The 23,645-nt window shown below is 36.2% G+C and overlaps 1 protein-coding gene across 1 annotated transcript in view; it reads right to left on the bottom strand.

Annotated features, from left to right (window-relative positions):
• Positions 1–227: 227 nt before the first annotated feature.
• Positions 228–23,645, bottom strand: part of vegfd (vascular endothelial growth factor D) — a 73,334-nt gene continuing 49,916 nt past the window's right edge. Inside the window, exons 3-7 of the mRNA XM_039745055.1 lie at positions 14,132–14,322; positions 11,091–11,221; positions 7,312–7,406; positions 2,173–2,365; positions 228–589 (exon numbers count right to left, since the gene is read on the bottom strand). Coding sequence (XP_039600989.1) covers positions 481–589; positions 2,173–2,365; positions 7,312–7,406; positions 11,091–11,221; positions 14,132–14,322 — 719 coding nt within the window. The 3' untranslated portion in view covers positions 228–480. The remainder of the gene's footprint in view (positions 590–2,172; positions 2,366–7,311; positions 7,407–11,090; positions 11,222–14,131; positions 14,323–23,645) is intronic.

The raw sequence follows: 23,645 nt of genomic DNA, 5'->3' as shown, positions 1-23,645 counted from the left end.
TAAATTTCTGCAACAATAAAAGCACAGAACACTGTATAAACAGTATACAAGATTCAAGGCTAAGTAACTCATTTTCCCTGCTTCTGCATAATCCACTTTGATAAAGATGATGTTATTTTATATAAAGGCCAGATATTATTAATGAAAATAAAACATGACGTACAAATATTTTATTTTTCATATATACAATTTAAATATTATATACATAGAATTGAATTAAAATATATAAAAATATCAAAAATAGCACAATAGTGGATTACATTTTCAGTGCTAAAAAGCTCTCTCATACTGATAAATGAGTGAGTGGATTATGCATTACACAGCATATAAGAATATATCTTTAAAAAAATACATTATTATGGTAACAGTAAAAAATGTCAATAAATTAAAGAAATTATATTTTTCATAGTGACAGAGAGAGACAGAAAAGAGAGTGAGGGAGAAAGTATGTGAAAGAGATTATTCTTTACTACTGTAGGTTTAAGGAGAGGAGTGTAACTTTCTTTCTTTGACACAGTGGCAGTTTTTCATTTTGTTGAGGCGTCCGGACAGGCATGTTTTTGCTGAACATTCTCGCTCTGGCTTACAGCTACAAAGAAAGAAAAAACAAAAATAAAAGACATACCGTAAATATTTTGAAGACTAATTAATAAAATAATTGCATTTTACTGTACAAATGCTGACATGCAAAGCACACATATACTTACATAGATAAAATATAAAGTATTCCACATGTCAAGGCAGACCAGAATGACCATCACTGGTGACCTAACTTCTTAAGTGGGCACAACCACAGCTTTGATTTTTCCACTCTACAGTTACCAGGCCCTAATACTTTGATCTTGTGTGCTTTATACTTTATGACCTACAATGCCTTCCATATATTTCCATTGGCAAAGCTGTTTCAAACAACAGATATATTTTATAAATATTATTTAAGTTTTGTGGATCTCTGTAATCACCTTCCCTTGTATACATTAGTATTTCAATTTTGTATTCAGCAAAACTGGGATTTTTATAGGCCTTTTCTTTAATTTTCACATTTTTATAATATTCATAGAAATAATACATTAATATGAAAAAGTGTTTAAAAAAAGTTTCTTAAAATCATTTTGAGAACATATTACTGAAAAAAAAATCAGTTTTTTCTATGCCTAAAAACTAAAGGTACCCCATATCACAGTTAAACAATACTGTGGGGGTTCTTCAAATTTATATGTTTTAGTAAAAGTGTATGGCCGATATTTCATTCAGATGACTAGGATTTAGAACAGTGCCACATTTTATGCAATGCTCTTTTGTCAAATGAAAAATAACAACACAACTATGCTCTGTATTTTATGATGCAGACTTTATCATTTGAATTATGGATAATTAGTTCTGATGAGTTACAGAATGTACAACAGTCAACTTTCAATGTCATAACTTCTTTGTACTTCTCTATTTCACTTATTCAGTTCTTTTGATTAAGCAAGAAATAAAGCATTCTCAAAAATAAAAAAAAGTGAATTTGCTTATTCAATGAACTGTTATTAGGGCTGTATTATTCTTTAATTAGCTCCTACTAAACTGACATCTTTCTGTCGATTTTTTTGTTTTTTGAACTTGACATCAACTAATCATATTCTTTATGCTGCCTGGTAACATACTGTAAATTACTTTTTAATCAACTAGTCCAGCGTTTCTCAACCTTTAAGTATTTGTGACCCGAGTTTTCATAACAGTTTTAATCGCTCCCCCCCAACATTTTTTTGAAATGTAGATGCATATTTTATTATACCTACTTAACTTTTATCGACCTTTATCTAACTCTATATTTATTGTTATAGTATCAGAATGTAGTTTAAGTTAATTTGTTTTGGTTTCAACAAATGGTTTTTTTTCATATTTTTGATTCTTGTTTTCTTTTTTTCACATCTTCGCGCCCCCTTTTTTGTTACTTCACGCCCCCCTAGGGGGGCCCACCCCACAGGTTGAGAACCACTGAACTATAACATTAGAGAATTTTGTCACTGAGCACATTTTCAGACAGCAAATCTTACAGTACGACTAAAACATTTTTACCTATATAAAGTATAACATTACATGCTAAGGACAGAGTTGTACAGTGTTTAGTCAGTCTGATCCATATTAAGCTATGCTTTTTATAGATGGCAGACAAATGTAAATCACCTGCAGGAATCTGGATCAAATGTTTTTTGATTCTTGGCACAGGTCTCAAAGTTTTCAGAACACTGACAGGTACAGTTCCCTGGATTTACGGACTGATTTGCCGGGCAATCCCTTCTGCAAACACATTCGCACTGATCTTCATCAAAGACCATATAGGGCCCACAGACTGCCAACTCAGCAATTGGAGACAGGTCTACAACAGAAGGAAATAGACATTCTTTTAGAGATTCAGTTTTTAGGTAATTTGATTAAGGTCTCATTTTGCAATTGTAATCTTCTTCTTCTTCTTTCGGCTGCACCTGTTAGGGGTTGCCACAGTGGATCATGTTCTTCCATATCTTTCTGTCCTCTGCATCTTGTTCTGTTACACCCACCACCTTCATGTCCTCTCTCACCACATCAATAAACCTTCTCTTAGGCCTTCCTCTTTTTCTCTTGCCTGGCAGCTCTATCCTTAACATCCTTCTCCCAATATACTCAGTATCTCTCCTCTGCACATGACCAAACCAACACAATCTTGCCTCTCCGACTTTGTCTCCCAACCGTCCAACTTGAGCTGACCTTCTAATGTACTCATTTCTAATCCTGTCCAGCCTTGTCACACCCAGTGCAAATCTTAGCATCTTTAACTCTGCTAACTCCAGCTCTTTCTCCTGCTTTCTGGTCAGTGCCACCGTCTCCAACCCATATAACATAGCTGGTCTCATAACCATCCCGTAGACCTTCCCTTTCACTCTTGCTGATATCCGTCTGTCACAAATTACTCCTGACACTCTTCTCCACCCGTTCTACCCTGCCTGCACTCTCTTCTTCACCTCTCTTCCACACTCCCCATTACTCTGTACTGTTGATCCCAAGTATTTAAACTCATCCACCTTTGCCAACTGTACTCCCTGCATCCTCACCATTACAATGAAATCCCTCTCATTTACACACATCTATTCTGTTTTGTTCCTACTGACCTTCATTCCTCTCCTCTCCAGAACATATCTTCACCTCTCCAGTGTCTTCTCAACCTGCTCCCTACTATCGCTACATATTACAATGTCATCAGCAAACATCATAGTTCACGGGGACTCCTGTCTAATCTTGCCTGTCAACCTGTCCATCACCATTGCAAATAAGAAAGGATTCAGAGCCAATCCCTGATGTAATCCCACCTCTACCTTGAATGCATCCGTCACTTCTACCGCAGACCTCACCACTGTCACACTTCCCTCATACATATCCTGTACAACTCTTACATACTTTTCTGTCACTCCCAACTTCCTCATATAATACCACAGCTCCTCTCGAGGTACCCTGTCATATGCTTTCTCCTGGTCCACAAAGACGCAATGCAACTCCTTCTGGCCTTCTCTATACTTCTCCATCAACATACTCAGAGCAAACATTGCATCTATGGTGCTCTTGCTTGGCATGAAACCATACTGCTGCTCACTAATCATCACCTCACTTCTTAACATAGGTTCCACTACTCTTTCTCATAACTTCATGCTGTGGCTCATCAATTTTATTCCCCTGTAGTTACTACAGTCCTGCACATCCCCCTTATTTTTAAATATCAGCACCAGTACACTTCTTCTCCACTCCTCATGCATCCTCTCACTTTCCAAGATTCAATTAAACAATCTGGTTAAACGCCTCCGTGCTTCCATAGGTATGTCACCTGGACCAACTGCCTTTCCATTTTTCATCCTCTTCATAGCTGTCCTTCCTTGCTAATCCATTGCACTTCCTGATTCACTATCTTCACATCATCCAACCTTCTCTCTCTCTCATTCTCTTCATTCATCAACCTCTCAAAGTAATATAAAGATTAAAAGAATTGCTGCTTAAAAGTATGTTTGCTTTACAATACTGGTGATGGAAAAATAGTTTCTTTAAATATCAGGTACGACAGGAGTCATCAACTAAATTGAAATGGGGCCAAATTCTTGCAGAGCAAATACCCTTTGGGTCACAGCCTAATCCCCAACCTGCCTCACATCCTTTAACAGGCACACTCCTTTATTCATTCCTGCATATTCACATCCATTCCTGCACTCATTCAAATCACACACATGTGAAGTGTATATATAATAAGGGATGAGTGTATTTCAGCATAATTTTTATAAAGAATGATATGATCACTATGGATCTTATTTATTTTACCATGTAGATACACTCAATTTATTATCTGATATTATCTGTTCAGTGCCAAAAAAGTAAATATAGCACTGTGTAAAATCATGCTAAAAACAAAACATCAAACATTATAATACTAGTACTACATAAATTACTCAGAATATTTTCATTTACACAAGCTCTCCTGTAAAAAAATAAAATTTGTCAGCAAGTAACTATGCCAGGTTTGTGATAGTTGTTGTGAGATGTATGCCTCCGTTTAGTATAAGAGGGAAACATTAGCTGTATAATAACATTTACTGAAGGGTAATATTTAATGAACAAGTCAGATGTGGTCCCCATTGGAGGCTGCAGTGCCCCAAACTTTCAACACAACAGGACTGGACACAAGTTCAGCAATGAATAAAGGTTTATTAGTGTGAAACTCTTACAATAAAAGTTTCCCACACCACAACCACAATTCTCACAATCAGCACTCTCTGCCATCTCTGTCTTCCTCCGCCCCTCTCTTTGTCCCAACTCTGGCTTCCAGATTGAAGCAGGGATGCGCCTTTTACGTAATACCCAGAAGCACTTCTGGTGTCTCGAAGCTGTGGCTCAGAAGCACTTCCGAGTAAGGTTGGAGCCCATCAAAGTAGGGATCATTAGGGTCCTCAGTGCCCCTTAGCGGCACCCACGGAACCCAACATTGCTGAGCCAATGAACTCCAATTTCCAACGTGCTCTGTTGGAATCTGGGAATGATACCACAACCTGGGGGGCTGCCAACTAGCATTCCAGGGGAGACAATTTCCTGTGCAAGCTATCACCTCCTGTCCTTCCATGCTTTGGGCGTCCCGGCTGGGCAAGTTTCCCAGTACAGCTCCAGCTGAGTTGCCAGTCCCCATGTGCCGTCCCTCACACAGAATAATTCAAATGTCACAAACTACTGAGGCTTTAATGTTCCAACTCTCTCCCTCCTTTATATGTTTCATATTTGTTTACATTTTATATTTGTTCTAGCTTTAACGCTACTTCTGTGAAATCAAACTTATTAGTTAAAGATTAATCCCTCATTTCAGAATTCCTGTAAAAAGGTGCCTTTGCTGTTCTGTTTTTTGAAAGTGCTGCATTTAAGTGATTAGATCTTGTTATTGCTTAGCCTGTGTACTAAATTAGAATTAGCCATTAAAGTGGACTGATAATAACTACGATAATTACTGATAACAATTGGCAGCAATCCATTTTCTCCATCCAAATGAAAAAAGATTAGATTTAAACAATATATTTCACAAAAATTTTGAATTAGTGTAAGCCTCCCCAATTCGGGATGTTCAAAAGAAATGTAATGATTTACTGTATGAGATAGAAGTGCAAAATAAACAAGTGTCCTAAGAACGATTTTGGGAAATAGAGACCCAGAAATTAGCAAAGAACCCAAAAATGTCTTGCATAACTAAACATCAAGACATAGCAAATGACATCCCATATGTGGGGATTTTCTTGTTCTGGTGAATCAGAAGGTGCCATACAAAAAAAAAAAAGAAAAAAAAAAGTGATTTCAAAGCTTCAGAAGTAATTCTTAAAAGAACACAAATATACAAACAATAAAAATATATAATGTAAATTTGAATGCGAAAAAAAACCTGGCTGTTTTACTCCTATTTCTCTAAGTACCTTGGTAATTTCAAACTCTTTAATTTTAAAAACTTTAATTTTTTAACAAAATACATGAGGTGCAAACTTGGGAGATGTTTAGTAGACATTGTACATGTGACTGACACTTTACGCAATCCAGAAATTTTTAAAAATAATTTACAAAAATGGCATAATCAATATATAAAGAATACAATACAACAAATACAGTGTCCCATTTTGATTTTACCTCCTACTTACTATTTATTTAGCACTTTTTTCAGTTTACTTAAGTTTATTTTATATAATAACCTTATGTGCTATTGGGCCATTTTTACTTTTGTAGGCTTGACCCAGTGTTTATTTCCATTTTTTTTCATCTTGAGCTGTACTTTACTTTGTTGCTTTAAGCAGTTTTGTGGCTTGGTCTGTAAAGCACCTTGTTATAGTGTGGTCCTAAAGGTTTACTATATAAAATAAATCATTAATAGACTCTGGCTCTGTATTGGACTAGGCAGATGAAGAAAATTAATTGATGAATGAATAATGATGAAGTTAACTTCTTATACTCTTGCAAAATTTTTAGATGTAGTTGCTTTATTTATGACAGTTTTCAACCTATGGACAATGGAACTATGAGGGAAATTGTTTTGTAAATAGAAATTTAAAAATAAAAAGACAATATTGTCATAGTTAATGCAATTTTTCTGTGTATCCATGCAGCAAACTTTGTATATTTTAATTACTTAGGTCAGAAAATTACATTATTTCACTTAATTTCATGTTCCAAAAGGTCACGTAGATTTTTGAGGATTTGTGGTCCTTCATTTATGTAGGCCACAAGCTGTAAAATAATGGAAACTTCTGACTTATTCCATATCAAAAACTATACATGTAAAATTAATTTATGCTGTACAACTTAAAATGATTTTTTTATTAATGTTTTATATTTATCTGTCATATTTAAACATTGAATAGCATTCTCATGTATAGAATGTCCAGTCTTTATTGTGGGCTTGTACAGTAGGCTTAGAAGTCTATTTTTAATTAAATCTTTAGATTTAAATATCATTCTTGACTTGCTCTGTGTCTCTGGATGAAGGATCCATATGCATTTCAAAATAGTAAAAGTGTTAATATTTCCTATTATGATATTTTGTTCCTGTTAAGCAAATTGAAGGGATATTTACCATTGGATAAGGTGAAATGACAGAACATTGTCATAAGCAAGTTAATTTTAAATTTTTGGGGTCAAGAAGCAATTTCCCTGCAACTTTTGTCCTGTTATGGAAGATTTCACTACTAAATAATATGAAAAAATGCAGTGTGAGTCTGCAGAGGCCAAATGATCATTCCCCCACTTTGGACTTTAAAATAAAATTATTATATGAATGCTTACCTTCACGGATTCTCCTCTGTGGATGTGGCAGACATTGACAGGCTTCACTATGCCAGATCTGACCATGTGGACAGGGCTTTGGGGATTGACTGCAACTGAAATACAAAATAAAATATTATTTCAGACAGATTGTCATTTTCAACTGTGATTGATGATTTGTCAATGCAGTAAATACAAAGTCCATAGGTAAGATGTAACTGTGAACAACCTCAGTCTAAAATCTTTAATGTGACAGGCTGTATTATAAGCATAACTAATGCAATTTGATAGAGAGTTTGTAGGAATCCACTTGACAGATATGGAGTCCTTCAAAGGATGAAAATATTTAGCAAGTACTCCTACTGTATCAGCAGAAATGTCCTTCAGTCCTATGGTTTGCATATTTTCCATATAATTCAAGGTTCTGTAGGATCAGGCAGAATGATAGCCAAAACAGTATTAAAAAACTCTTTAAAAATAAATAAATAAATAATGTGAAACAGCCTCTGACAGGTTTAAATGTGAATTGTAATTCAGGTATGCAGTATGTCAGGGTACCAGAACAACAATACTATTCCCAATAGCCCCAGGGTGGGAGGAGTGACATAGCAAGGTATCTTTCACTTCAGAAAATTATTGACCAGAAATTCTGCACTGCTACTGCTATAAGTAATCCAAAATAAATAATTGAAACTTCAGTAATAAATGGTAGAGAGAAATTATTATCCAACGTTAATTTAATTTTGAAAGCATAAAATTAAATATCAAATATCTAAATATGCAAAGTATTTTAACTATAACCATAACTCCCTAGATAGAAGTAAGAGCAACCCATCAATACTGCCATATTCAGTTTGCTAGACAATATTTCCATTGCTAATACTACAAACAGAGGTAAATCTTCAGACATGTGAGTGGTTTCATGCTATTTTACATGTTTACATGAAAAATTCACTTGAAATGCTAGCTGTTTGTAAATAACCAAAATGTCCAATATTAGTGACAAACTGTTTTACTTCCAAATTTCCTTTAGTTATCATAAATATTACTCAGAAATGTGGAACGCATATTTTCTGAAATTAAAACCTTTGTTGCTTCAAAGTGAATGTATTTGGGAAGTTATAAGGTTTTCCTCATGTCTGAACTGATGCCCTGCATTTATAAATAAATATAAATTTCTAACAATATTGAACTTAAAAACACAATTTCCCTTTTCAGGTTAATGTATTCCGTAATTGTGAAAAACTGGTTTGACTTGGAAAATACTGAGTTTTCCTTTAAAACCATCACAACCTTAGCTAAAACTATTAAATAAACTTACCAAATATATAATCTATGTAAACTCAGAGTTTAAAAAAAAAGTCAACTGATTATGCAGAGTACTACATACTTCTTAAAATGAAAGCCAGAGTTCAGATGTTGCACAGTAACTATGAAGTGCGCAATATTAATGAAGAACATAAAGAGCAACCCAGCAGATTTCTGATACTAAACTTTAGCCTGTTCCAGGTTGTAGTGTTTTTTTTCATATATATATATATATATATTTGCATTTTAGGAGTTTATTTTTTTTTATTTTTTTCTACTTGGTTAATTTGTTCATTTGGTTGTGCTCCAGTTCACTTATATTTTTTCTTTGTTGAAACCCAAACTGCAGACTTGTTGAAACAAACACTGGAACATAATAATAATAAAAGAGACCTAACACAATGAAACCCCATACTATGACCTGTCACAAACACACCCAAATTAGCATTTGTCCCTGGGCATTTTGGCATCTACATCTAAAGATACTAAAGCGTTCAGGCTTACAATTAAATGGAGTCTAAAATAATGAGATAATGATAGATAAGGAGGAAGAGAATTGTAAGAAAAGGACAGGAGACAAGAGAGAAGTGAATTCTGAAACAGGCCGAGGTCGAAACCAGAAATGCAACATGCTTAAAGCACTATTCAGTGTCACAAAACTCAGTAAGATATGATATCAAAAACACAAAAACCATTAAAACACAGTTAAATAAATTTGTTATTCATCCAGAAACTTTAATAATGCAGATAGAGAATTAGACAATTTATGTCATATCTTGCCGACACCCACTCAAGAGGTTTTTCATCCATTAACATGGTTATAAAGGCACCATAATTGGTCAGTGTGATAGGACAGCACCGATGTAAAAATCACATGATCCCCAGAAAATCTACCTGAGTGAGGAACCTGAGGCTCTCTAGCCCTACCACCACCAAGGGCAGTAGTGGGGTTGCTCAATGTATCAAAATGTTTTTGGGTTTGAGCGAATTCCAACAGTATTTGCTGAAGAGAGGCAAATTACATTACATTGCATTACTGACCTACTGTTTTATTATCATAACCTCTTTTTGAATTTGTTTAATCTCCCCAAAACTCTTTTCATTTAGAGGTCCCACATTTTTCATCCAGACTATTATTATACCCGATTTAAAGAGGCAGCGAATTGTAAGAAAATTACTGTAGAGAATGAGAGAAGCAAATACCGAAACAGGCTGAAGTCAAAACCAGAAAAGCAACAAAATCTTAATCCCAAAGCCCAACACCACATTCATTGTGAAAAAAACTCACTAATGTGATACCAAAAAAAATCAAAAAAGGTTTGATTAAAACACAGAAAAAATATTTTGTTATTCATTCACAAAATTCGACAACGCAGTGCAATAACATATTAAATAGTAATGACATCCTGAAATCACTGCTGTTAGCTGATGCATTAGCACCCTGGATTGTTGCTAACCACAAAGGAAAAAAGAATTTTCAAAAAATGAACATGATGTGCTGTGGCAACCCTTAACGGGAGCAGCCGAATGAAGAAGTAGAAAAAATATTGATTAAATTGTAACACACTGGGGCGGCACAGTGGCGCAGTGGGTAGCGCTACTGCCTCGCAGTTAGGAGACCCGGGCTTGCTTCCCGGGTCCTCCCTGCGTGGAGTTTGCATGTTCTCCCCGTGTCTGCGTGGTTTCCTCCAGGTATTCCGGTTTCTACCCACAGTTCAATGACATGCAGGTTAGGTGCCTTAGGGATTCTAAAATTGTCCTGTGTTTGTGCGCACCCTGCGGTGGGCTGGCACCCTGCCTGGGGTTTGTTTCCTGTCTTGTGACATGTGTTGGCTGGGATTGGCTCCAGCAGACACCCGTGACCCTGTAGTTGGATAATGGGTAACACACTGAGAGAGGTTTCAAGACCAAAAAACACAGCAGAAACCAGTGCTACACTGTGAAATGTAATTATTGCTTAAAAACATTTTTACTGGTTTCATTAATAAATGACAATGCTACCTTTATTTGAAAAAAAAAAACTAGCAAAGTTTGGAGATCCTGCCTAGGTCGTCATCAGTGGTAGATACAGTAGTATAGTGTCCAACTCTGCTATTGAGAGAAGTTTAGGAAAGTTGACCATTTCTTTCAGAAAGTCTCTAACTCTTATATAGTAAATGAACTGTGTGGATGTAAAGTTATATTTGATTTCCAGTCAATCAGAGAATGCAAACATACTGTGAATATAAAAATCTCTAATGGTCCCAATACCAAGTGCCAACCAAGAATTCAAGGAAGAGTTATGACAGGATTCCCTCGTCATGGCTAACTACACTAGCAGTTCATTAGGATTCGTAGTTTCATAGCATATACATTTACTACCTTGTAATATAGTTTAGGTTAGATAGCACCAGGCTCTCCACTCTGTATAATACAATCATGAAAAGAAGAAGGAAAGTATGGCAGGTACATAAAATATGGAAAAGAAAACTGTTATGTATAAAACTTCTTACCTGTCCACTGCTTGGTGTGGAGCATGCCGCCGGATAACGGAGGGTGACATACATTTGCAGGATGTGTGATTAGCGATCCTTACATAGACAGGCTGTGGAATATACGTCACTGACAACGCAATTTCAAATACCTGTAATTGAAAAATTATTATATCATTTGTGAAAATTATGCTCATATGGGGAAATACTAACAGATAATGAATTTTTTTGGTTAAAAACCAACATCAGGAAAGTGCTTTAAAACTGTAAATTATGTCTGCCATTTTACAATTTAAATATACTTCAGTTTTCTGAATTAATGATGTCCAAACCAAACAAGAAACTAACTGCAACAACTGCAACTATAATTTAAAGTATATGTAGAAAATATTTATTATTTCTTTTAAGAAATACAAATACTATGACTATGGAAACAGAGCAAGGCTCACAAAGACTGATTTGGATTTTATATATTGAAATCATTATTAACAAGAAATTTGTTTTCTTCTTCAACATGTTGAAGAGTGTTTATTAAATATGCACAAAACATGCTTTTGAACAGCATAATCACAAATATCTTTAAACCTTTTTAAAGGCTAAGTTTGTATTTTTCAAGTCAAAGTTATTTTATCAAAATCATGGTGAACATTAATTTGCCATTGCAAATTTTGTTCTAAAGTAAACAGTTTTTTTTTATAAATATTAAAAATACAGTGGATGTGTTTGCAGTTTAAAATGGGGTCCAGACGGCATGTGTCTAAATGTAAAAGAAAAGACTTAAAACTTACCAAATATGTGTTATTTCAGACAACAAAAGTATTGATTTCAGACAATACAAGAAAAACAAACAAGACAGCACTGTAATGACTTGATTGTTATAAAGGTATAATATATTGAGGGGTGAATAAACATTTAATACATCTAGTGAAAATGCTAAAGTAGTAAATGGAGATCCCCAAAATCAGTTTAGAAAAGTACAGTTTAATGGGGAAGGTGAACTGTATCTTCATCTTCATAATCAAGCAAATCACTGATACAGAATGACAGTACAACACACAAACTTTGGATTTCCTTGTCTGTTCTCACTACATTTTATGAGTGTACAGTGGATTCCATCCTTAGTGGTTGCATAACATCATAATATATGACATGTGCTCTACTCAAAATCATATAACACTGAAGACTACAGGCAAAACAGATCATTAATGGCACCAAATGACCTTCTGCTCTAAACCTCTGTAATACACATTGCCTTTAGGAAGGTTAACATGATTACTGAAGACCACAGCCATTCTGCACAATGGAGATTCTCACTCCTCCTTTCAGAGAAATAGAAGATGACTAGTCAGACTTACATTAGCAGTTTTAGAGACAGTGTCAATTCACAGATCACAAGATTACCAAACAGCCAGTCATAATAACATTTTACATATGTGTTATTGTATGTGCATATTGCATGTAATTGTATATATATGTAGCATTCAATGATTATTTTTCTTTTGTATCTTTTGTTAATACTGCATCACTGTCACTATTCCATAACAGTTATTGTGGTATGTCCATATGACAATAAACGTGAAGTAAAATCTTTCCCTAACTGATGGAAAGTAAACACTCAAGATAACAATTTCCGTATTTGCAAATTCCAGAAAATTAGAACCCTATGGACCAAAGGCTGATGCAGTGGAGAACAGGCAATGATATGAAGAACACTGCTGGACGTATAATTGCAGACTCTTACAAAAGTACATTTTGTTCTGAAAATTACACAAATATGCTATTTATGGTATTTATGTTTCAAAATGCTCTGTAATACTCAAGAACAATTTTGGCTTGAACAATGGACATATTCTGTAAGCTTCAAAGCTTTTGATTTTGTTTTGGATGTGTGTCCTCTAAACACAGGCACGGTATTTTTAAAAATTATAAAAAAAATACTTCATTTTAGATCATAATATCCTGTGGCAAATTAATGTGCACCATGATTGCCAAAACATAATTTGGACTTGAACATAAGCAAACTTATTCTTTAATGTTTTGGTTACATTGAACAGTAACAATTAAAAGGCAACTAGTTAATAAAAATGAATCAGTATTGAACAAATGGTGACTAAATAGATCAGTTTGTTTGTTGAGTAACATTTACATAACATTCTCAGACCCCTTTATTCAGGGTTACAGGGGCTGGAACACTGTGTTAGTATTGGGCTCAAAAAAAAAATCAGCCCTGGACGCGGTATCAGTACATCACTCATTCACATCTCCCCACACATATTATACCAGTATTTCTTCACTATTTATGCCATCAATGACAATGAACCAGTGCATAATAATTCAATGGACACTGGCTATAGTCTAGTCAGTATCAAATATCAACTACTAACAATTATTTTTGTGTACAAAAAAAGTATATTTGAATGTAATAAGCATCTCAACAATTTGTGATATTACTTTAGAGAAATTTTAATTGAAAGTCAGTTGGTCAGATACTGAATATATGGTGTAGAATAGTAGCAGAAATAAAGCATCTTGTTGTAACATTTGTTTTCTCTGGTTCAAAAAAAAAAAATCTTGATTGTAAAACTTTCAAGTTTGAAACATGACAGAAAGTTTAGGTTAACCAACCTGCTGATTTTTATAGGGTTTCTAACAACCAGCTCCCATTGACGGATTCCACTACAGGGCCTATTGTTTTTTCAAAAGGCTAATCCTCTGCCGGGGTGCTTTTGAACTCTTTAAACTGAGAGGCAGTAATACAACATAAAGGAGCTGTACTACTCTAGATGTAATTATAAAGTCATTTGAAAGACAGTCAAATATATAGAAAATACCCTTTCTTTCTTCTAAAATATAATCATGGTATTACCAAATTACGAGACACCACAAGTCAGCTCACAGAACCATGTCTAAACAGCTAATACAAGTGTACAGCTTCGGCCAATAAGTTTCATATTTTTAATACAGCTGTTCAAAATAGGTTTGCTTGGTAGTAGTTTAGCCCCATTGTTTCAAGCATACTGATTTATTTGTCTAAATAAAAAGTAATTTTTTTTTTTACTTACTGTTTTAGTAACATAGGAGACACTGGTGTTTCTACAAGATAAGCTTTCTTCATTACAGCATCCTCCACATCTGAAAACTGATACACATGAAGGTTTGAAGAATATATTTGTGTTGGTGCCAAGCTCCTTAGCAACATCTATAACAACCTCTCTGGGCATACATAGTGTTCTCTGCCATTCTTCATCTATTGCTGAAAGGAAAGAGTTAAAGTTACATTGATAGGTTTTCTGCATACGTATGTCAAATGGGTTGCTATACCATCAATCCATCCATTCATTATCCAACCCGCTATATACTAACACAGGGTCACGGGGGTCTGCCATTTCATGTATTCTGTTTTTAAAACTCTACACTTCATTAAGTAACTCATATAGTATTCAACTTGTTTATAGCTAATTCACAGTAATGAAGACTGTTAACAAATCACAATTACTTTTGTATTAGGAAATGTATTTATTTACAATAATAGCCATTTTTTGAAGTGGTGGTGTAACTAGACATATTAGAACGTAAAAATGTTATATAGTGATGGAGGCATCCTGGGCTAAATACATGAAATATAATAGATTATCTGCAGGATGATCTAACATATTTACTCATCCATTTTTTATTTTGATTAATGCAGTTTAAGGTTACAGGGTTAGAAATTTTTCCAGCAACACAGTGAAGAAGGCATAAAAAAATTTCAGGTAAGATGGTAACCCTTTACAGAGTACACTCTCTCACACTTAAGGTAGTCAATGTAACAGATACTATACATCTTTGAGATTTGAGAGGAAACATGCATATCTGTAGAAAAATCCATATAGACAGAAAGAAATGCTACAAACTCCACGCAGTGTATATAGTACTGTACTATACTATACTGTAAGTTCTACCAAAGACTTTTGAGCCATGAGCCAATAACCATAGCACCAAAAAGCTGCTCCCTTTGTTCATGTGAAGATGTAGTGTTTCATTAAAAGCTCCTTAAGGCACGACAGGGCAGTGACAAGTTATGCCCGGTTTAAGCTATTGGCCAGTATGTGTTTATACAAAAGATAAGATACACATAAACCTCAGGATTTAAAGATGATTATAAGCTGATGTTATGGTTTGTCTTACCTACTACTCTCAAAGCCTATGCTCATGGATTGCTCCTAAAACAGCAGTGTGATGTTTAATCTCCATAAACTGGAAGGGAAATAATTTTAGACACATATTACAAACCAAGTATATTGACTTAGGAAATCAACCTTTAGGAGGTACAGTTTTCAACAAAAATATAAATAAAAATGTAAGTTTTATGATTTGAGTTGGTATGTTTATAATTTTACAACAGCTTGATGTGTTTTGCTTTTATTCCCTCATTTATTTCTTTTTTAACATCATTAAGATTAGCACCATCACTCTCAGCTTCCCTTTCAACTTTTTCACATTGACTTTAAGTTCTGTGATGCCTAGAAAAAAAAAAGAAAATAGAACAAGATGTGTCCAAAACTGTTTTTCTGCATAATTCTGATTACTGTATATCATGAGTAGTCTCTCTTGTTTAGAAATTGTGTTTCCTTGTTTGTATGATATTCCATTCAAATGTCTACTGTCATCATTATACCCCATTGTCTGATTTTTGTTTGCTTTCTTCATGATCAGTTTTTGTAACTTAAAAATCGCTATTCCACGGACCACTGTGGTGATTATCTTTTTTCATATTTTAGAGTATCTCTAAGTAATTCCTCTGTTCTAATTTAATTTTACCACATATATACTAGTTTTTTTTTCTTGAAGGCATCTAAAATCTTCTGTGATTAGTTTTTGAAGTTTTCTGATCAGCTTGAATGATGTGTAGGAAAACAGTTCTGTAACCTCTACAAGACACAGCATCTGTATTTTTAATAAGTGTGGCCATTACAGCCTGTCTTCTGGACATTTGATGGTGTACTGTGATATTGTTTTGTCTTTTTTTTTTAGTTCTGTTGTGTTTTATGTTACTACTCAAACTACTGTAGAATTATCTTCTTCTGTGCCTTCTGGTTTGTCCATTCTTCTGTTAAGTTCTTAAACTCTCTTTTAAACTCATGTCTTGTATGTCTTGGACTGACATACAGTATTCTCTCGTCTGTCCATTCTTTCTTTACATCTTATATGACTGATTGCACATTTTTGTTGTATTTCTTAACATTATTCATTCCACCTCCATTCCTTCACTTAGTTAACATTCTACCTGTAAATTCCATTTAGACCTGCCTGTTCCACTTAGCCATTCTTTGATGTTTCCATCTCTTTCATTCTTCCATGCCTTCAAGCAATTAAGCTGTCACCCACAGATTTTTCAAAAATTCCAGTTTTCTGTATGCTATTACCACAGTTGCTATATCAATTCAGTCCCTAAAATGTACTTTAAGTGATATCTCAGTTCATTCATTATCATATCCCTGCAGCATCATACTACAGACGTATTGAATTTTACAGATTTCTTTAAGTTTAATTTCTTATTTCTAGGCAATATTGTCCCAGGTGTCTCATCATCTTACCTCCTACAGCTATTCTGCCTCAGTCTCCAACTTCTGCCATATATTGTGTTCCTTTCACTGTATTAATGCAACTAACTAACTCTGTTGGGTGATGTATTTAAATAAGAATAGAATCAGGAGTTGGATTGTGGTTTAATATAAAGGTAAAGATTGATACCAGGAAGAAAATCCAACAATAAGCAAAGCCCAGAAAGTTAAACCAAAATCGTAATTCAAACAAAGTTGCAAAGGAGTTAAAACCAAAGTAATTACACATAACCAGAGCACAAACACAAGATGAAAATTGTAGTCAATCGATTGCTTTTTTTTTCTTTGGTTATATTCTTGAAAAAGCGCACATTTTTATTTAATATTTGGAATGAAATCTTTACACTTTATAGACTTCACTTTATTATTAGTATACCGTGGAAAAGGTTCTGCTTTAGGTATGTGTTCAGCATTTCCTGCCTCGCATTTCCTTTCATCTTACACATACCCAGATCTTTGTAGACACGAAACACACATGAAATGCATTTGTTCCAAATAACAATATACAGTACTGTATTATTTACCCTAAACAACTCCAGGAACCTCACATGCAGATAAGGAGCCTTGGTGGGGGATGCTTGTGCTGATCAACACATTTACAAAACAAAAGAAGCTGAAGGAGAGGTGTGAAGGGATGTAAGTGGGCCAGGATTACAAGTTTTTTTGTAGGCTTCAGGGATTCTAGTGTTAAAAAATTAAATTGCTGCCAAAAGTCTGGCTTTTTATTTGTTGTATCCACAAACTTGGACAACCAGTAAATGCACAATTCTGACCTTTATAACTTTGACCTGGTGAAGTCATGTGCCACACATGTCCTGTTGATATTGCCTAGTAACTGATTGGCAACCAGATAAGGCAGAATGCACAAAGTGTCGGAAACTGATATCACACAAAAAAATGCCACAGCGGTAAAATACATTTATTTATTTAAGAATGTGGCTAAATAAAAATATAAATAAACTCACTGTGTTCCTTGGCCTTCCTAACACCAAAACAATGCTTTGGTTATTTTTAAAGATCAAAGAATGACTGTAAAAAATTTTAATACAACACTGATGATGACATTAACTAAATTGGGGATTTATGTAATAGATTTCAGCTCTCCAAGAATCAAATGTAAATGATATTTTAAAATATGAATATATACAGTATATATTGTTGTGGATGGCTGGGGCCCTTGCCTGACCAGGACGCCTTTTCCTTGAAAGGACTGGGCAAACAAGTACGGACAGAGCATTACCTCGGACTTTCGCAGAGCTTCATGGAAAATGGAGTTGGACACAGCCCTGTTGGAATCCGGGGATGCTGCCAGGGTGCGCTGCAGATATTCCAGAGCCCATGTGGGCGGTTCTTCTGTCACACCCCGAAGTGCTGCTGGAGGTGGGGCAACGAGCACCTGAAGCATTGTCGGTGCCTTTTTTAAGGGGCCAGTGGACAGTACTCAGTGAGCCAGAGTCGGGAGGAGAGAGATGAAAGTTGCCGAGAAGGAGTGGAGGAGAAAAATTAAAGAGAAAAGAAAGGATAATTGTGTTAAGGTATGCTGTTTGTGATTGGACTGCATTGTGTGCTTATGGGAACAGGGAAGACGTTCTTCACAAGTAAAGAAACTAAAAATTAAAGTACTTGTGTTTTATAAGTGTGCTTCCCATGTCTGTGTCGGGTTGGGTGGCTGGCATGCCCCCTAGTGGTTCTGTCACTATATATATATATATATATATATATATATATATATATATATATATATATATATATATATATATATATACAGTATATATCTGCTAATTTTTCAAAAGCACTGGCAGAACACAGATGCCAGGCTTTGCAAAGAGTCAGATATTTCCCGCATTAGTACTGAGTACAAAAAACTTTTTCAAATAGTTATATAATTACATGCAGGGTTTAAAATACTTTCTTAATTTAATAAACATCTGTTATTTACATTCTAGTCAGGTAATGTTTCAAGTCCGTTAGTGATGACATTGTCCTGCTTTTGAGCTTTTTTAACCCATGTCTTGTTCAGTTTGCAGGGATGGCCTACTCTCAGCAATCTATGAGTAGAACTGCATGCTTTTTACTAAATGATGACTGACCTAACTGGGCTCCATAGGCAGGTGTATTTAGGCTGAAACCCTGCCAAATCCTTTTATTGAAAGCAGCTGGATTCCATTGAATGCAATTGTGTGTGGTCTGAAGGCAAATGTTTATTTATATATTATAACACAAACATTAGGCTAAAACCTTATTTAGGATTTTTTTTTCAATTCAATTAACGTTTAACAAGCTCTAAGCCCCTTTAACTATCTTTTAAAAAACATCAATGAAGTTAAAATGCAACACATGAAGTTAGGAAAAAATCTGAATTCTCTAGGCCTAATTAAGCTCCCTACATTTTCATAACAATTATTTTTGCAGTTTGTTTTGAGATGCCCCTTCATAATGATTATGGATAAATGATAGATAATACACTTTAACACCTCAGTTTTTCCAGTTTTTCTTCAAATGTAATCAGTTGAAATGCAATGAATGTTCTAAAATGGTGAAAAGGGTAAGAGGTAAACTGCCAAAGGTTTATGTTAGTAAAAACTGAAAAAAGGAAATATCAGAATATTACAAATGGCCTTCTTCATGGCACAACTAATAGGTGTAAGATAAGCACTATATAGCGCCTGACTCGACACAGATTGGGCACGGGAGGCACGTGTAAAATAAAAGGACTTTTATTTTGCTTCAGCTGGAGGGCACGTCTTCCCCATAATCCCCCAGCCACAACACAGTCCCAAGCACCAGTAACCACCAGTACAGCACAAGCACTTTTCTCTTCCTTTGCACCACCACTCCTCCCTAGCAACCTTGTCCTCCTCCACCCGTCTCTGACCAATGAGTGGTGGTCGCTGGCTCCTTTTATAGGTCACCTGGATGTGCTCCAGGTGTTTGATCATTGAGTTCCGGCGGTACTTCCAGGTGTGATGAATCTGTTGCCCACACGGGCTCAGGAGTCCCAAATACAGCACCCGCTGACGGTACCTGCGGGATGATTATACATGAGATCCCTAGACAGGTCTGGGCACGGTTGATGCACAGTCCCAGTCGCAGTCATTCTCAGATCAAATGCTGAGTTCAGACGCTGTCCTCACTGCCGCCTCCAAAAGGGACATGGCTGGATGTTTGGGGTGAGGCTTGATATTAGAGATTTCCAGTTAGAGTCTCAGTTTACTGTGTTGCCAGGTTGTGGAACACTGGGTGGAGTTTTATAGGGAGGAAATACAGGAAGACAAAAATATATAAGGAAGGGGATTTCTTAAAAATAAGGGTTTTTTATGTGAATTACCTTCTTATAGAAACAAACTTCCATAACTTCCACATTTTCATCACCCTCAACTGCTTGCAACAGCCTCCTGTCACTGTTCCACCACTCATTTCAAAATTCATGCATAATTAGTTATAGGTCTCAGTGGTTTGGAATAGACAAGCAAAATTACAGTGACATGCTTATGTGGCCCTAGCCTGTTACTCATCCTGTTAGCTTTTCTAACTTTATTAGTAAGATTCAGAACTCCAGCCTACCACAAAAGCAAATCTAGGGCTGGTATTAGCTTGCAGAGTTCTGTGAAGATGTCTGCTTAGCTTCAGATGCAAAATTGAATCTTTTGAATACATTTCAGAATAGCAATTACCATTTGAAATGACAACTCCAAAAGAATCAAACTACAGGCAAAGATTCAACAGGAGTGCAGAACCAGAGTTTATAGGGAGTGACTTTGTTGTTTAAATGATTAGCTTTGCTTTCGTAAAGAATTTTGGCTTGTGATAAAATGGTGATCACATATTATATTTTGGAATAAACACTATGTCAAGGTTTTCTATTTTCAAATGAAACTTCATACAGATCACAGAACACTGCCTTTACCTGTTTAGAGTGGTGTTTCCTTTGAGATCATTTATATGCAGAAATAGTATAATTTTATTAATGAATACATGGAGGAATGCACAACTACTTACTGTAACTTCTACAGTAATAATTTGATGGAACCCTTACAGCCTGGTTTCAGGGTGCAGCACAGCTGTGAAACTGCTCGGCTACAGGTAACCAATGATGTGCTTATGGCAGCAGACTCTGGACAAACCAGCATATTAATTCTGTTAGACCTCAGTGCAGCATTTGACACTATCAGACTGTAACGGCCGACCCCTTATTCCCAGCCGGCAGCTACACCTCCAAGACCTGTGGCCTGGATAATTGACTGAGAAACCTTTTCCTGTCAAGCCGTACTCCTACACAGATTAACTTTCCCCACAATCGACGGTTTGAAAAGCAAAGACAATAAGCAGAATGTAAAAGGAAACAAGAATAAATGTATTAAATGGGACAAGACACGCCACAAGACAAATGTACACTCAAATATTCCTCCACCCCAACAATCCCACAGCAAACCCGACAATATATATATATATATAAATCCCCTCCCTTGTCCACGTTACATATGACACACACCACACAAACGACAAATGGCTGGCAAACGGAATGATCATGAACTTGAGTCCGGTACGTGAAATAAATGTCCTGAATACGGGACCTGATTAATGACGATAGTAATGTTCGTATTTCCGGCGTTGGAATAACCTCACCGTGATTCCTCGGCGGCGGCGAATGATGATTCGACCCGGGTCTTCAGCGGTAAGCAGGTTGAAAGGCAGTCCGGATGAATGAAATACAAACTGGATGATAGCGCAATGGAATGAAACGGCAGGCAGGTTGTAATCGTGAATGCGTTATTGGTTGTTCTCCTTCTCTCTCCTCGTGCTGGTCTCCCCTTTCGTCTCCTCCTCTTCTCCTTAAATAATCCGTGACGGCAGTAATTGATTAATTGATATACAGGTGTTTTCCAGGTAAGTGATTGTGAACTCCTCCCATCATCCGTCCTCCTTACGGGACAACATTAACTGATACACACAACGCAGTCAATGGGACAATGAAAACGAGACACACACAGCACTGACATTTAAACACTATGTGGCACCGCTACAAGACATGACATTCTACTGTCCAGAATGGAGAACATGCTGGGTACCTCTGGCACTGCGTTCCAGTGGTTCAAGTCCTATCTGACTGATAGGAAAGAGTTTGTTAGACTTGGCAACAGCAGGTCCAGCTCGGCGCCAGTCACACAAGGAGTTCCTCAGGGCTCTGTCCTCGGCCCTCTGCTCTTCTGTATTTATATGCTTCCCCTTGGTCATATTATTCATAGCTTTAGACTGGGTTATCATTTTTATAGAGACGATACTCAACTCTATTTCAATGTTAAAAGTGGAACTTCATCAGAGCTTTCTCAGCTCACAACTTGCCTTAGTGAAATTAAAACCTGGATGGAGCAGAACTCTTTAAATTTAAATTGCAGCAAAACTGAACCCCTGCAAATTGGGACTAAAATGCAACTTAATAAAATGAGCTCCTTCCCAGTCAGTCTTGGCGGTGATCTCATCAGACCTGCCTCTACTGCAAAAAATCTTTGTGTCATTTTTGATTCCTCCCTTTCTTATTCCACCTACATAAATCACATTGATATTTCTTACTTTCACCTCCGTAACATATTCCATGTTTGCTGCTTCGTCTCCTTTTCTAATGCTGAGAAACATGTCCATGCTTTTATCACATCCCATGATTATTGTAACTCGCTGCTGGCAGGTGCCCCTTCTAATCTTCTATCACAGCTCCAGTTGATTCAAAACTGCAAGAGTCCTTACTCGAACCAGCAGCAGCGAGCACATAACACCCATCCTGCTTCGCCTTCACTGGCTCCCTGTGTCTTACAGAATCGAATATAAAATCCTACTAATAACCTACAAAGCCTTAAAAAACCTCGCGCCAAACTACATCAGTGACCTTCTCCATCACTGTGTGCCTGCCCGCCCACTAAGGTCCTCTGATTCTGGCAATCTTGCTGTGCCCCACACTAATCTACACTCCATGGGTGACAGGGCCTTCAGCTGTATAGCGCCCAGACTCTGGAATGACCTACCGAAATTAATCAGATCAGCTGACTTCATGAATTCTTTTAAAAAACAACTCATAATTCATCTATTCAGGAAGGCTTTTAGCTCTACCTGACTTTATTACCCTTCTCTCAGTTTACCTCTATGTCAAGATGCTCATGTAACCTGTATGTGTGTGCTAGACCACCAATTGTGTTGTCTGTTAGGCTTTCTATGAATTTACTATCTTACTCCTCTTTATTTATTTATTTGGTTTAGTACAATGCTATATACTGTATACTCTGCTGTTCTCTCTTAAACTCTGTGAAGTGCCTTGAGCATGGGAAAGGTGCTATATAAATAAAATGTATTATTATTATTATTGAAAGTCAGAAAGGATTTATCATCCGTGTAATTTAAAATATTGTGACATCCCGTTGAATAAACACACTCAGGAGCCACTTGTCTGGGGGATTCTTCCAAAAGCCGACTGACTTTTTTTGAATATGCTGCGATATAAATGGTGCCCTACCGCCGCCCGTTGTATGGGTCACGGGGACACCTCCAAAATAACAAAGACAATTCATCTTCGTCCTATCTACCTCTCTTAAACCGTTCACTCCCTTTTTACCACCTGATGCTGTCCACCTTTCGCTCCAGCCCCCCAACTACCACTTCTGGCCACCACCTCCCCTTTTCTTCAAGCACCGTTAATTAACCCGATCCCTGTCACTCAACTCTCTCTCTCTTTCTAGGGAGATGCCCCAAGCCCTTACAAACAGTGTTCCCCCAAGACTCCACCCCAACACCGCTTCCACTCCCTACAACCCATACAATGGCAAGACCCCTCCCAATATTTTATTGATATATAAAGTACACATACATAGTATTAGATATTTTAAAACTTTGACTTAAATAGTTTCCTCATGGGAAACTTTTACTTAAGTCCTTTTCCAGAAAGATATCTGTTTTTACTGAAGTATGGTTGTGGGGTACTTTATAC

Source organism: Polypterus senegalus, chromosome 2, assembly GCF_016835505.1.
Source record: "Polypterus senegalus isolate Bchr_013 chromosome 2, ASM1683550v1, whole genome shotgun sequence".
In the NCBI taxonomy this organism is placed as follows: Eukaryota; Metazoa; Chordata; class Cladistia; order Polypteriformes; family Polypteridae; genus Polypterus; species Polypterus senegalus.
Note: the sequence above shows the minus strand (reverse complement) of the source record. Positions and strands in the feature narration are given on the sequence as shown.